The sequence below is a fragment of the Pygocentrus nattereri genome, chromosome 9, assembly GCF_015220715.1.
Source record: "Pygocentrus nattereri isolate fPygNat1 chromosome 9, fPygNat1.pri, whole genome shotgun sequence".
NCBI classification, from domain to species: Eukaryota; Metazoa; Chordata; class Actinopteri; order Characiformes; family Serrasalmidae; genus Pygocentrus; species Pygocentrus nattereri.
In genome coordinates this window covers 20,490,836-20,507,836 of record NC_051219.1, presented here as the reverse complement: position 1 = coordinate 20,507,836, position 17,001 = coordinate 20,490,836, and the positions used below count along the sequence as shown (strand labels likewise).

General features: G+C 39.4%; 1 protein-coding gene and 1 non-coding gene across 3 annotated transcripts in view; both read right to left on the bottom strand.

Annotated features, from left to right (window-relative positions):
* Nucleotides 1-17,001, bottom strand: part of plxna1a (plexin A1a) — a 307,799-nt gene that overhangs the window by 230,729 nt on the left and 60,069 nt on the right. For both annotated transcript variants that reach the window (XR_005130765.1, XM_037541618.1), the window contains exon 3: nucleotides 16,635-16,817. Coding sequence is in view for 1 of the 2 variants with exons in the window: in XM_037541618.1 (XP_037397515.1) it covers nucleotides 16,635-16,817 (183 nt within the window). In the remaining variant the exon portion in view is untranslated. The remainder of the gene's footprint in view (nucleotides 1-16,634; nucleotides 16,818-17,001) is intronic.
* On the bottom strand, nucleotides 560-631 carry trnae-cuc. The gene has a single exon. It is a non-coding gene; the product is annotated as a tRNA-Glu (tRNA).

The window sequence follows — 17,001 nt, the reverse complement described above, 5'->3', positions numbered from 1 at the left end:
TTTTGGCACTGGGAGGACCAACAGATGGAAAGAGGATGCTACCTCTGGTTAGGTTCTCTCTCTCTTCCTTTCAATCTCTCAACTCACACAGTTTCTATCTCTGTCTTTTTTCCTTTTTGTGGATAAACATTATATCACTTTCTACACTACAAGGAAAAATGGTCAAAGGCTGCTGCTATTACAGGCATCGGCAGAATTTTCTTAAGAGTCTTGGTTTTATACTCTCACCAGACAAGATAATTAAGATTAAAAAAGATTAAGTGACCCTTATTAATCCCACAATGGGGAAATTTCACCTCCGCATTTAACCCGTCCGGGAAGTGAAACACCACATACACTCTAGTGAGCACACACACACACACACTAGGGAGCAGTGAGCACACTTGCCTGGAGCGGTGGGCAGCCCAATCCGCAGTGCCCGGGGAGCAGTTGGGGGTTAGGTGTCTTGCTCAAGGACACCTCAGTCATGTGCTGTGGGGATCAAACTGGCGACCTTCTGGTCACGAGGCTGGTTCCCTAACCCCCAGCCCATGACTGCCCCCCCTAAAATGTTTGTTAGTTCCCTGACTGGGAATCGAACCCAGGCCGCGGAGGTGAGAGCCCCAAATCCTAACCACTAGACCACCAAGGACTAGACCACCAGCCATTAGCATCAGCTAAAAGGAGATCCAAAGTTCCAGACTACTAAAATATGGATGAAACATCTATGTACATAGATGTATGTATAATGCATGTATAATCATGCGTGTGTGTGTCTCAGACTTCTGAGATCTTCTCAGTTTGAAGGTGAAATGAACAGATGCCATCATACACTTATCTGGAGAGATCCTGATTCCAAAATGTGAGGGAACACCAAGTAAGCATAGGCATTTGGATTGTGTGTGAGCGCACGTGTGAGCATGTGTTCACTTTGTGTAAGAGGGCCTCTCTGTCCTGATTGCACAGGCCTCTCGAGGGACTTGATGCCTACTTGATAATCACCAAGCCACATAGTACTGTTCTCACAAAGGTCTCCAAAAGCTTGTCAAAGCTCTCTCACCCACAGCCAAGACAAGACATTGCTGTGGTCCCCTATAATGTGCTAATGTGCTGCAAATGTGAAAGTATTTTGAAAGAGTATCAAATCTACTCACCTAAACTTTGAAAAAACACACCATTACATGGAATTTCATGAACAAAGTCTTATTAAACATGCAACTCCAGAGAAGAATGTTCACTCTTAAAATCTCCTACCTCAAAGGATTCTGGACCTAATCTCAAACCAAAAGCTGAAGATTAGCCTCTGCAGGCCTTGTGACACCATGGTGGCCACTTCAAAGACAAATAAGCACACTTAGAAAGACTTCCATTCACCATGGATGCCTGCGGTCATGGGAAAGCCACTATTCAGTGTCTCTTGATTTGGCTGTTAGTTGACTTCAACTCCCAGCAGAAAAATAAAGAGTAGAAGAGTTCATTGTCCCTTCAAGTACTGTTACCTCACAGGAGCAAGTTTAACTTGTAAAGATCCCCATTACTAAATAATAATTTTTTTAAATTATAAATCATAAGGTTTGTATAAGACAAACAGCCCTTTTCTGTTGCTCATCATTTACATACACTTATCACCTATAGCAGTACTGTGGAATAGGGCTAAAACACTGACAATATCAGGATGAAGTCATTAAGAGTTATATGGCAGAACTCTCCGGGTTAAGTGTTACTGGAAAGACAGCACATAAAAGGAAGTCCCAGAGGGGGCAAACGTGTCGCCTCTGATTCTAAAACATAATAAGTTGCGGGGGACATTAGGATTCTGCCCTGCAACCAAGTCCTCGTATTCAGAAGGGGGTGGGGGTGCTGGAGCCAGACGGAAACGGAGTAAGGGAGACAAGGAGAGAAAGAGAGGGAAAGAAAATGATAAAGAGTGAAGGAGAAAGAAGGAGGGGGGGGCAGAAAGAGAGCGAGAGAGAGAGTACTGTGATGGCAGGCACCCCATGTATGCAGATTATACGCATGAAGCACTTGGTTGCCACAACAACAGCATCCTGAGGGACTACTTCCCTAGTGACAGGGGTGTCGCTCGCCAAGACACTAAGAGGCACACACAGCTGGGGCACAGTCTGCCCATCATTCACTCTTTTATGTACTTAAAGCCTTTTTCCACATATAGTGCTTACAGATTAATCATTTGTCTATCAACTCCAAATGAAAGAAGGGCATTTTTACATAGAACACAGTGAACTGGTATAGCGTAGGTTTAACTGCATCTATAGTGCAGTTGTCAAAATTCCTCTACTGTACATAAACCTGCCCATTTCAGGACACAATAGGTCTTACATTACAAATTATTCTGCTAAAAGCAGTCAAAAGTTTCCCAGCCCCCAGGCTCATTCTATAAGGCCCAAGCCTTAGGGTGTCAGGCTGACATCTCTAAAAGATCCCAAAATTCATCTGTATTTTTCACAACATGATTAGCTTTTCAAATGCTTCCAAATGTAGCTGACAAATCAAATGAGGACAAGAAAACCGATTCTGCAGCATGTTACCATTTAAATTCCAGAGCTGTGACTAAGCTAATGTTAAATTACTCAAACTCTCAATTGCTTTCTCTTATACTTTAAAGTCTGCAAAACACAGAGCACTTCCCTGCCTGACTGGCCAATCCTCAGCACCTGCGTTAGTGTATAAAATCAGTACAAACCAGGCCAAGAACAGTCCAGCCATTGCAGAATGGCCTAGAAGTGCAGCAATTGGAGCGCTGCAAAGCACATTAATGTGTGTGACATGGATTGAGAGCATTGTGTCGGCTCTGATAGATGGACAGATGGCGTAAGGCTGGAGCAGCTGCTTGTGTCCTCACGACAGCGGCCGGATGGAGCAGCAGACACCACAGTTGTCCAGCAGCAGGCTGATGTAAGGGGCAGGCACAGATGCTGGGTGTTCACTGTTGCCATTGGATGAGTGGACAGGCAGCTGTCCCTTCCTGGCATTAGGTAGGCTTCCTTTGCATTTGCATTGGCTACAGCTGCAGAAGGCTCAGGCATACACGCAAATGTAAACACTCGTATCCTCTTAGTGCAGTCACATTCACATTCTCATATACGCATTCAAAAAAATGCAAGCAACAACATCTGGCCTAGGTATTACTGACAACTGGGAGTGCACATTATAGAGGATGTGCTGCAAATTTATATTAAACTTTTTGATGGTTTTCAAAGCTTATGAAGCTTTCTCTTTGCATTAAAGGAACCATTTGGTAACAAGTCAGTGTGGTTTAGAACACAGTATGACTTAGTATAAACTATAAAATTAAGCAAAAAAAAAAAGAAAGAAAAGGGGGGGCCATTTATGACAATTGCAAATCACTTGGATCACCAAAGGCGGGGACAAGATAATTCACAATGCACCACAGGCTAACATACAGTGTCCAGAGTCTGAGACCACTTTGAAAGTTTGGCATTTATATTCAAACCTGGAGAAAAAAATTTTTTACAACTGTGACAATTGAAACAAAGAGACAACATTATACATTACTCATAGGTTACAGCTCAAAATAAAGAAAACAAATGCCTTTGTACAAAATGTAATTTTTTTGTCTAATTCCTTCCATTGAAACACATGTTTAGACAACTATCAGATGGATTTGATCTACTGCATGGAGGATTTTGCACAAATTTATGGTGCCCTTGCCAGTTTTAAGTGATTAAGATTAAGATTATTAAGATTAAGTGGCCCTTACTAGTTCCACAACAGATCAATTTCACCTCCACATCCATGGAGCACAACACCACATACATGCTAATGAGCACACACACAGACCCCTAAAATGTTTGTTAGTTCCCTGTCCGGGAAACGAACCCGGGCCGCGGCGGTGGGAGAGAAAGGCCCACCAAATATGAAGAAAGTAATATAAACATTCCAAGATTCTACATTTTACTCAAATTATTATGTTGACAGTATCATCTGTAATTAAATACTATACATTAAATTAGAAAGGAATGCAAAATATAAGCATTTTCAGCAGTGGTTTCAGACTTTTCGACCCCATTGCAGGTAGAAAAGCTAAGCGAGTGTGCTGAGAAAACGTATACAATGCCCAAGTACAAATCTCAGTGCCACATTTTCTGCATAAATGAGCCTCAACCGTATATGTTTAAACCCGAATATACACATGAAGTAATGCATCAGTTGACAGCTGTACCCACCAGAGATTCATTAGGCCCACCTCTTAGCACAAAGCAAAATTAGCTTCTTTCTTTTGTTATTAAATAATGTATCTGCTACACCATCTAAAGTGGAACACGAAAAATAATGTGGTGAATAGGAAGACAACCTTAGCCTTGTCCTCTCAGCTGCACATAGCATGAAGTGAGCACAATAAAGATGGACAGATACCTCTGATTCACTCCCTTCAGGGGTCATCTGTAAAATGTATTTGGTACAGATGTAGATGTTTAGAGTATCCTGCTGGAGACCTTCTTTGTAATTGTCAGGTGAAAAATCACCACCACATACACTGACATTTTATGCTGTAACTTTACTGAACGCCTCTCTTGCTATCTTGTAGTTAACTGGTAAAAGCCACTGTGTGCATGTGCTAGCGTCAGTCGCAACTCTGTAGTAATTAACCATACTACTCATAGATCCAAATCCCACAACGCCTGTTAAAATTTAGCCTCAATAAAGCTGACTATGTATGAGTTAGATCAGGGGTTGTCAAAATTTTCAAATATTTCCAAATATTTTGCAAAGTGAAGAAATAAATTAATTAATCAAAAAAGTCAGAAATAACATAACGACAGCTATTCATTCTCTAGATGTAATCCATTTAGCTTTCACCTTCAGTATGAACACATTAATAAATTTCTTTAATATTTAATGGGACATTGATTGCTGGTGTTTTACCAGGAACTGATGCATGAGGACTTTCTGCCAACTAAGGCTGCTATGGTAGGAAAATTTCAACAATGTGACAGGTGCTACCATCATCGTAATGCATGAACTCCATATGCATTGATGCTTCCATTTGACCCCCTTATCCCCACACTGCAACCCATCTGCAGGTTACATCACACAGGCTAAAAACTACTGTTAGAGAGCACAGCAGTCATGGAGAAATAGGCTCTGTCACGTGACAGTGACCATAGCTGCAGTGTGACGTCACATCTGAGCAGAGCTCACAGCTGCCACCAGTAACACAGGTTACTTCAGTGCCATATAAAGCAAATAGGCTAGAAAATAGAGCAGGATTGCTTTCCTAGCATCTACCCGAACACAAAGTCACATACACAACAAGCTGTCTAGAGGATGAGTAAACTTCTCTCATAAGGTCATTTACTATCTTTCTGCCTGGAAACACTGCCAGTTTACCAATGTCATATCTACTTTTAAATATATGATACCTACTAATTGTCATTTGTTTGCCCTACCATGAGGCGCAATTGCATGTGTAGCATTACTTATAATAGCTATCCATTATTAGTTAATTTTAGCTCCGTTCATTGGTGCAGATTTCCCCCTTGGACATCCAGGTTAACTGCTTCTCAAGGGCACTTTAGCACAAGGTTGGATCCAAGAATAAAACGGGTAAGCACCTTGTAAAAACTGTGTGCAACTCACACAGCTGTCCATTGAGCTCCACAGCCAAAGGCTCTTTCAATCACATCCATCTGCCACAACTTAAAATGGGCACCAATACACATGCATATGCATGCACACCCCAATACAGACACACATCTACCACCAAGGAGAGTGGTGTGAATTTAGATTAAGCTATACATGCATGTCTGCAGGTGTTGAATGTTGTAGGTGTGCAAGCAAGGTTGATGATGCAACATGCTACCTGGAGAGGAGCAGTATGTGCGTGTGTGTGTTTCTATAAAAGAGTGAGCAAAAAAGGGAGTGCATCACCTTGCTGAAAGGAAAGTGTTTTTGACATAATTTAATGAAAAAAATCTAGCAATTAAGAGATGAAAACAAGAAGATTTTTCATTGGTGAATCATAATTGTTCAGATAATCTGCATAAAACAGAGTACCCTATAAGCTACTACAACAAGCCGAATCGGATGTGGTCTTTTTTGTGCAGCCATATCCCTGAGGCAACAACAGTTGACATCCAGAGCCGAACAATTAAAAAGCCCTCGTGATGCAGCCACTTCTGTTAGACACGGGACCAATTGGTGAGGTCATCGGTCTGTTTTTCTTTCCATTTGGCTATTCCAAATTTGCATATAGCCATTCTTTCCAAAATGGCTAATGGTCATAATCACAGTTTTTAAAGCTCTACCAAGACGTAGCACAATAAAATCAGCCAAAAGTAAACCTCCCCCTTCATTGCATAAATGTAGTTTCATGCATTAACCATTCACCTTAAAAAACTATAAATACAATACTCCACACAAACTACACGTCTCTCTCCAGTTTCAGCAGCCCCCATTACCAACCTACATGACTTTTGTCATTACTGTAAAGGGGCTACAATATGGCAGTTATTAATCGTTCCCAATCAACCAAGATTTCCACATGGAGACAAGCCCCCCCCTCAAACACTCCCTCATTGCTTCCAAATGTTATCGGTAATTACCATTCGCCTAGCAAATTAGCTCAAATCACATCATGCTTCTTAATTAAAGTGACATTTAAATGATGGTGAGGGTACACATGTGGCTGAGCTAACACGCTAATTAGCACGGCTAACATGTTAAATGAGAAAGTGAACGGCAGGTCTACACAGGCCTTTGGTGTCTGCTGCTGAAATATCCACAGGGCCCAGTCCATTTAATTCAGTCTACAGACCAGCTCTGCTCTAAAGTGGATGCAGACATCACTAACTCATACTGCTCAGCCCACAGGCTAAGCGCTGTTTTATTTAAAAGGGCTTTTTAATTGGCAGTCTCCTCAAGCTTTGTTGCCTCAGGGCTACGACCGCACAGAGAAGACATGCCAAGAGGTGACCACATGCGAAGCGGCCTGCTGTAGCATAGCGAACACCACTGCACACAGATTGCCCAAACAGATCTGATTCAGCAGTGAAAGACAGGAGGAGACGAGAGGGAGATGAGTGAATATGAAAGCAGTAGTGAACATATGGCATTCTCTACACATATATTAACATCCCTTTAATGTGCTGTCTTCAAAAAAGAGCAAGCCAGAATAAAGCATGAGGGTTGAGGGTTGTATTCCCAGGTGCTGTCGTTGGAGGACTGTCTGCTTATGAAGAGAACGTGACATGATTTTCACACTTCATGGAGATTTCTCTGTTCTTTGCCCCAGTACTGAAATTCTATTAAACCCACAGACGCTGACCTGCTGGTCGTAAGCCTCAAGGGGTCTGAACATGGGCACTCAATAAATCTTTCACATACACTCACAGACACAAAGAGAGACATACACACACAGACACACACTCTAATATGCTTTGATTTTGTCACCTGAAGCTACTAGTACACCAACTCACCTATATAATTAATATTAATATATATATATATATACACACACATAAAGGCGCTATATAAATTAAACTTATTATTGTTATTATTAATAATAATAATAATAATAACAATAATAATAATATTTTATGTATATTTCAGAGCCTCAAAGAACAGCCAAAGCACAACGCAAAGTGCACTATTTTTTTCTTCAAAAAAGAAGAGAGACAGACTTAACTGGCTTTCGATTTCCATGGTACTACAGTAGATACTACAGTCACATTCTTCCACATCAAACTCACTCATTTATGTCTTTATGGGCCTTGCTTTGTGTACTGGTGCGCAGTCATGTTGGAACAGGAAGGGGCCATCGCCAAACTGTTCACACAAAGTTGGGAGCAACAAAATTTCTCGGTCTGCTGAAGCATTAAGAGTTCCTTTTACTGGAACTAAGGGGCCGAGCCCAACTCCTGAAAAACAACCCCACACCATAATCCTCCCTCCACCAAACTTTACACTTGGCACAATGCAGTCAGACAAGTACTGTTCTCCTGGCAACTACAAACCCAGACTCGAGGAAGCGTGATTCGTCACTCCAGAGAACACGTCTCCACTGCTCTACAGTTCAGTGGCGGCACTTTACTCCACATTGTACTTGGTGATGTAAGGCTTGGATGCAGCTGCTCGGCCACAGAAACCCGTTCCATGAAGCTCACTACGCTGTTCTTGAGCTAATCTAAAGGCCACATGAAGTTTGGAGGTCTGTAGTGACTGACTCTGCAGAAAGCTGGCAACCTCTGCGCACTATGCGTCTCAACATCCACTGACCCCGCGCTGTCAGTTTATGTGGCCTACCACTTTGTGGCTGAGTTGCTGTCATTCCCAATCGCTTCCACTTTGTTATAATACTGCTAACAGTTGACTGTGGAATACTTAGCAGCGAAGAAATTTCACAACTGGACTTGTTGCACAGGTGACATCCTATCACGGTATCATGTTGAAATTCTCTGAGCTCCTGAGAGCGACCCATTCTTTCAGAAATGTTTGTAGAAGCAGTCTGCATGCCTAGGTGGTTTTGGTTTTATACACCTGTGGCCATAGAAGTGCATTGAACAACTGAATTCAATTATTTGGATGGGTCAGTGAATACTTTTGGAAATATAGTGTAACACTAGCTTGGTTTCCATTAGTGTATTTTTATGCATATTTTGGCATAGTGAATTTAAAAAGGACTAGGAAATGGCAAAATATGAATAGACTCACCAAATTTTGCAAGAAATTACAATGCAAACACATTTTCTGAAAAAACAATGTAAAATGAACAGAATAAAGCCATAAGACTGAGGATGTGTCTTGTTTTTTGTCCACGATAGCTAGAAAACATGACCGAAGACAGCAGTATTACCTAATGAAGAAACTAGAAGGTCCTGATAAATGGAAATTTCCTCAGCCAGTGCTTGCATTACGTTCTTATGATATGACTTCAATAACATAAAAAAGCTATAGAAGCTGCACAGCATCAAAGATTAAGTGTAAAACTGCTCCATATTTTTTTTAACAGACATGTCCATAGAGAGTTTTATTATCTTGTACAGCTGATGAAAATAAAGTGCAAGTCGCCTTTTATGCAAGTGTTTTTTTTGTTTTTTTTTTTAAGACAAACAGGAATGGACAAGTGACATGTCTTATTAGATATACAGGAAAAAACACACATGCTAGCACATATATATTAGACATCACAATTTGACATCACAATAAGCTTTTGCAAACATATTATGGGTATAATTTAAAGATCACTAATACAACTGCATGTTTCTTTATGAGGTTAAACAGCAGCCTGGAAGCGGCATACTTGTCTAATCTTCACGCTATTGTTAGAAGAGTTCAACTTCCAACCATCTTCTGAGCACATGAAAATAACTAGACCTGTTTAATAGGATAAAGCGATGCATAACAAAATATTGAATAAAAAATATTGTACTAATAGTCTGATGAACAAATTTTAGATTGCAATGTCAGCATTCCAGCATAGCAGCAGTAATATCACTCCAACTCTAATATCAAGAATTTCCTGCCCAAAGGCTCTACTGGTTCCTGACTCCTCTGCTTTTTAGACTATTGTTTAAAGCATCCCTATATTTAAGATTATGTAACATTATTTATGTTATTATTTATGAACACAGTCACTCACAAACAACAGAGATCAAAAATGTTTTTGAATGTCAGAAACGGAGAGAAAAAAAAAGTAGACTTAACCACAACAGAACCCGGTCATTACACAACCACTTCTGAAGCCTGGATTTCTGCTATACAAACCTTTATGATCACAAACAAACACATACATAAACACACATACACTTGCAAACATGGGCACACATACAGACTCCCTCGGCTGTCTGAAGCTACAAAGATTTATGCCTGTGATTACATATTCATACAGATGAATCAATAAGGGCCTTGCAGTAGAGCTGGAAGACTAGGGGAATTACAATGAGCCACCATCAATAGACGGCAGCATTACATTTCATTAGGGCACAGCACACACTTTAACTCCAAATGAATAGCAATAAAACAGCACTGCCAACAACAATCTCCACTCAACCCCAGTCTGCTTTTGCTCTTGCTGCTTGCCCAAACAGCCATTCCCTTCTGAACTCAACTGGGATCTGCTATTCGCTCATTGACACTGGTCTGGATTACATAAATTGTACAGCCTGTGCTATAAACTGTCTAGTAAATTATCTTTCTTCAACAGTAACAATCAATAGGTCATCGATGCATAGAGTTATTAAGCGTAATGTAGTAAGGGCTCCTCTGTTGCTGCAATAAGAATTCTGTAGAGCTCAAGTGCAGCATTCCTGGTTATTAGCTCCACCAACTGATGGGGTGTCATGCAACAATATTTTATTTGTCAGAGAAAATTCAATTATTTTTCAAAATTTCTTTCTAATTCAATTATTAAGATTAAACATTCAGAGTCATTCAGAATTGTTTGATTTGAAATGCTCCGCATGCTCCATCTGAATTGTTCATAGTGGTGGTCATGGGAACCAGACATCTTGAGAGTTTAATGCCTCTAAAAGCTAATTCACAGAAAGTTATTACATCAAATGATTACACTGACTGATGCCTCAAATACTGTCTTTTAATAGTTCTGATTAAAGGCCTAAATGTATGCTTAAAATCTATGAATGGAAGAGAGATTCTATATATATATATATATATATATATATATATATATATATATATATATATATATAGCCAAAAGTATGGACACATTTCCTTATTACTGAGTTCAGGTGTTAAACATTTAAAAATTCAGAAGTTGAGTGTAGGTTCATTGGTGGTTTTTCATAGTAAACAAGATACTTGCATTACAGACATAGCCAACTCTGGTTCATATCATCACCACTAAAGAAATCAGTCTGTAAGTTTATCTACAATTAACTGATCATCAAACCACTCTGAATGACTTTGTTTACATCTAGTTTAATTGAACTATGGAGACATTGGTGGTGTTCCCCTTTAATCCATTCACACTTGTTTAGTTGTTCAACCATACAATAACACAATACACACCAACACATTTCATGCCATACATGACACATCCAACCTCACCCATACCAGCACATTTAGTGTCATACATCACACTGCCAGTTCCACTCCAGCGTCATGAGCAATGAAATGGTTACAGTCATCATATTTTGCCATTCAAATTTTGTTCAACATACCAGAAGAATACTTATCAAATTGAGAACCGAATCAAATCAGGGCATCATTACACTTTTACACCATTGCGTAAGACAAATCTGAAATATCCAATTCAGTATCAAACCACTTAAATCTCCAAATCGCCAGATGGGTATAAGAGTACATCACCCACCACATACCCCACCCCCACATAAATAAATATATATGTACTTGTGTAAGTCTTTCCACCAGGTTCTGAAGGATTCTTGTGGAGTCACAGAGGTGCTTAGGTGTAAGTGTGGAGGACAGGAATGGACAAGAGACATGTCTTAGACATAGACTTATTAGCTATACAGGAAAAAAACACACATGCTAGCACATATATATTAGATTTACTCAAACACATTCACACACACACTTCCACTACCAATCAACCTTTATTTAAACTCTGAACACACTGAGGGTGACTATCATTTACAATGTACTCAATACAGAAATCGGGGACTGAAAAAAAGAAATATTGTAAAAACATATCAAATAATAATTATTATAACAGTAAATAAAATGGTAAAAAAAAATCAATCAATCTGTTTCATTAAACCATTATAAGCCATAAAAATTGCAAAAATAAAATAATAAATGGATCAAATAAGGATAAAATAAATAAAAACTTAAATAAAATAACATCAAATCAAAAGTTTAAAAAATCAAATAAAACAACTGCAGACTCAGTGGAACTGGTTAAAGACTAAAACTTTAAAATGTTAATGTGAGTTTCCTGTGATGAATTCCAGCTCGCTGGTGCACTGTACCTAAAAATAGATTTTCCCAGTTCAGCTAAAGCCCTTGATACCAGAAGGTGATCCAGTCACTGGAACAATTCTGATGGGATACATTATTTACACTGAGCATTTTTGTGATGTACAAGGGCATATGGCCATTGTCTCCCAATGCACAACCAGAGATCCAGCCAACCTTTTTATATGTTATATAGGGATGTGTATAATGTATCGGTCACCTGTAATGAATCTTAAAGCACAATGGTACACAGTCTAAAGATTTTAGAGCTGTTGCAAGTGCATATCTGTGTATGGCCATAATTCAGAATAGACAACAGCGTTGCTTCAACAGTTTTTTTGTTACAGGTACAACATATACACACATTGTTGCAATAAATGTTAAAATCAATGTTAGAGGCTCTGGACAACAGCATAACCTGGGTTTCTCAACATTTAAGACTAGTTTCCGATTGCAAAAAGTCAACTGTAGGTTTTTCATTAAAAGAATGCTGCACTATAATACCAAGATAGTCAGTTGACCAGAACAAAACGGTGTTGTCGGCATATTAATGTACTTTGCAATCAACAATGGAGGTGGCAATATCATTAATATAGATATCAAATAACACTGGTCTGAGGATCAAACCTTGAGGGACCCCCTCTGTTACCTGTAGCTCTGATTTACTTTGTCCCAGTGCCTCACATTGCTATCTATTGGAGAAATAATTTTTAATCCACTTGGTAGCTCTGTGTTCAAAACCAATACTTTATAGACTCTGTAAAAGTAGGGAAAGGGTCAGCTGTTTTAGAGGCTTAAGAGAGAGATCAATGAAAATGACTGCACAATGCTTCTTTCTATCAACGGAACTGAAAAGATCATCTGAGATTTTGCTATGCTTTGCACTAAAACCAGAATGGTAGTCTGACAAAGCTGAGTTTCCATAGAGAAATGTCTTAAGTTGATCATTCACTAGGGATTTTAAGATTTCGGATGAGCACAACAATTTTGAGATAGATCTACATCTATTAAAATCTAAGGCACAAACCCATCCATCTACTACTTTCATATCCTGACCTCTATACACAACTCTCCTTTCTCCTTCATATGCACAGGCAGAAACAGACACCCACCCCCACCCACACAAACACACATATACTGAACAAGCACATGGGCCATCGATTCCTGTCTAATGACATGGGCAGTCGTGGCCAGGCCCCAGCCAGTACAGGAAGGGAATCAGGCAGACAGGGAAATGTGATTCCGATTATGGGATACAGCTTCAGATATGCTGACTCTCCAGCACCAACCCCCAGCAGCCCACATTCAGTCTGCCAGCACTGGCAACCTCAGACAGGGTCACACAAGGACTATGAGACCAGATTACAGCATAGCTCAGCACTGAGCAGGTACATGTTCAAGTTCTTTGAAGTTAGTACGCATAACAAAAGGAAGCGTTCCAATTAGCGATGCACTGATATCACGTTTTCCCTCTAGATACAGATAATGACACATCATCCTATGCAACTTTATTTAACCTAAACTTATATGTGCTAATTTTATAGACTACCACTTTTCTAAAACTACTTTTAAAATAAACTGTTCTTTGTTGGGTTTTACACACACATTATATTATGTATGTGTATATTATGTATGTATGCGTGTGTATACATACATACATACATACATACACACACACACACACACACACACACATATATATATGTATATATATATATATATATATATATATATATATATATATATATATATATATACACACACACACACACACATATGTATACACATATACACACATACATATACATATCCCCACACACACACAAACACACACATATGTATACACATATACACACATACATATACATACACACATATACATTATATATATATATATATATATATATACATACATACATACATACATATGCCACACATATACAGTATTTTATTTATATATATATATATTTATATATATATATATATATATATATATACACATACACACACACACGTACACATACATACATACACACACACAAACATATACAACCCCAATTCCAATGAAGTTGGGACGTTGTGTAAAACATAAATAAAAACAGAATATGATGATTTGCAAATCCTTTTCAACCTATATTCAATTGAATACACTACAAAGACAAGATATTTAATGTTCAAACGGATAAATTTTATTGTTTTTTGCAAATATTCAATCATTTTGAATTTGATGCCTGCAACATGTTCCAAAGAAGTTGGGACAGGGTAACGAAAACCTGGGAAAGTTGAGGAATGCTCAAAAAACACCTGTTTGGAAGATTCCACAGGTGAAAAGGTTAATTGGAAACAGGTGAGTGTCATGACTGGGTATAAAGGGAGCATCCCTGAAAGGTTCAGTCGTTGACAAGCAAGGATGGGGCGAGGTTCAACACTTTGTGAACAACTGCGTGAGCAAATAGTCCAACAGTTTAAGAACAACGTTTCTCAATGTGCAATTGCAAGGAATTTAAGGATTTCATCATCTACAGTCCATAATATCATCAAAAGATTCAGAGAATCTGGAGAAATCTCTGCAAGTAAGCAGCAAAGCAGAAAACCAACATTGAATGCCCATGACCTTCGATCCCTCAGGCGGCACTGCACTAAAAACCCACATCATTCTGTAACGGATTCACATGGGCTCAGGAACACTTCAGAAAACCACTGTCAGTGAACACAGTTCGTTGCTCCATCTACAAGTGGAAGTTACATACAAAGCAAAAGTCATATATCAACAACACCCAGAAACGCCGCCGGTTTCTCTGGGCCCGAGCTCATCTGAGATGGACTGATGCAAAGTGGAAAAGTGTCCTGTGGTCTGACGAGTCCACATTTCAAATTGTTTTTGGAAATCATAGACGTTGTGTCCTCTGGGCCAAAGAGGAAAAGGACTGTCCGGATTGTTATCAGCGCAAAGTTCAAAAGCCAGCATCTCTGATGGTGTGAGGGTGTGTTAGTGCCCATGGCATGGGTAACTTGCACATCTGTGAAGGCACCATTAATGCTGAAAGGTACATACAGGTTTTGGAGCAACATATGCTGCCATCCAAGCAACGCCTTTTTCAGGGACGTCCCTGCTTATTTCAGCAAAACAATGCCAAGCCACATTCTGTATGTGTTACAACAGCGTGGCTTCGTAGTAAAAGAGCGCGGATACTAGACTGGCCTGCCTGCAGTCCAGACCTGTCTCCCACTGAAAATGTGTGGCGCATTATGAAGCGCAAAATATGATTCAATAATTAGTGTGTTCAATTCCCAAACGCTTATCGAGTGTTATTAAAAGGATAGGTGATGTAGCACAGTGGTAAACATGCCCCTGTCCCAACTTCTTTGGAACATGTTACAGGCATTCAAAGTGAATATTTGTAAAGAACAATAAAGTTTATCTGTTTGAACATTAAATATCTTGTCTTTGTAGTGTATTCAATTGAATATAGGTTGAAAAGGATTTGCAAATCATCGTATTCTGTTTTTATTTATGTTTTACACAACGTCCCAACTTCATTGGAATTGGGGTTGTACATATACATATATACATACATACACACATACATATTCATGTATATATAATATACATACACTATTGACAAGAAGTTAGGGATATTTGGCTTTCGGGTGAAATTTCAAGATAACCTTTACAGGTGAACTTTATGTGACCTTCTCTAAACTTTTGAATGTCCAACTGTTCAACGTTTCAGTACTTTTGCACAACTTGCTGGTGGCGGTGGTGTTACAGTGTGGGCAGGTGTGTCTAGTCAATACAGAACTGCTCTACACTTTGTGAATGGTACTACAAGCCCATACTACTTGAATAACATCATTAATCCAGTCATTGTGCCTCTGCATGAACAACACAGGTCTAATTTCATCATCATGGACAACAATGCTCCAGCTCACTGAGGTCGTATCATTAGGGAACGGCTGCTGGAGACTTGGGTACCTCAAATAGAGTGGCCTTCACTTTCTCCAGACCTGAATCCCATAGAAAGCCTATGGGATCAGCTGAGTCGCTGTGTAGAGGCTCGTAACTCTGTACCCCAGAACCTCAATGATTTGAGGGCCGCTCTTCAAGAAGAGTGGGATACCATGCCTCAGCAGACAATGAATCGACTTGTGAACGGCATGAGATGTCATTGTCAAGCTGTAATTGATGCCCTATGTGCTATTGAGACATTGACATTTTTTGTTGGGGTATATCCATCACTGTTGTTGGCTTCTGTTTCAATAAATTGTTTGAGATGAGAAAAATCACCATTGCATGCTTCTACTTAAATGCACTACTTTCATGATATAATATCACTGTAGAGAGAACTTTTTAGGTTTTCCATAAATTTCACCCGAAAGCCAAATATCCCTAACTTTTTGTGAGTAGTGTATATACACACACACACACACACACACACACACACTTGAAGTCAAATATTTTTATTGTACAAAATAGTTAAAAACAGAACTGAGCAAAAACATCATTCACACTGACAGTAGCAGGACTGAGCTACTAGATCACTGGCTTGCACTCTAGACCAATCTTTTTTCAACTTCTTAGCTGCGGCCTACTTTGTACACATGACTGTGCAGATTGATGTCATTTAAAAGACAATCCACTTACACTGACATGTAAATCTACATTTACATTTTAATTTACCAAAAATAAAGTTTATAAATCTGATTAGAAAGAAAAGAACTCCAGAGCCTCCTACCTTCTTCACCCTGCCACTGTGGGTCCCAACAAAAGTGACAGTGTGGCCACGGTAGTCATAGGCTGCCACTGAGGTGATTCCATCCTCTTTGTCCAGAAAGAGTGGGATGCCCTCGATGGTGGTCGTCCCACCCAGCGGTTGGTTAAAGTCCTGGCCACAGAAGTTGTCATCTATTTGCAGAGGCTGTGGGGGGCAGGGGGTACAAGTGTTAGTGACTGGAATGAAAGCACATTAGTAAAATGCACATGGTGGTTTACACATCCTCACTCTATTGACTAGAGAAAAGCCAACTGCAATCTTTATGACTTTCCTGTACGGTAGCAAATATAAGGGTAAGGGTAAAATGTGCTTTTAGCACTTTATAATC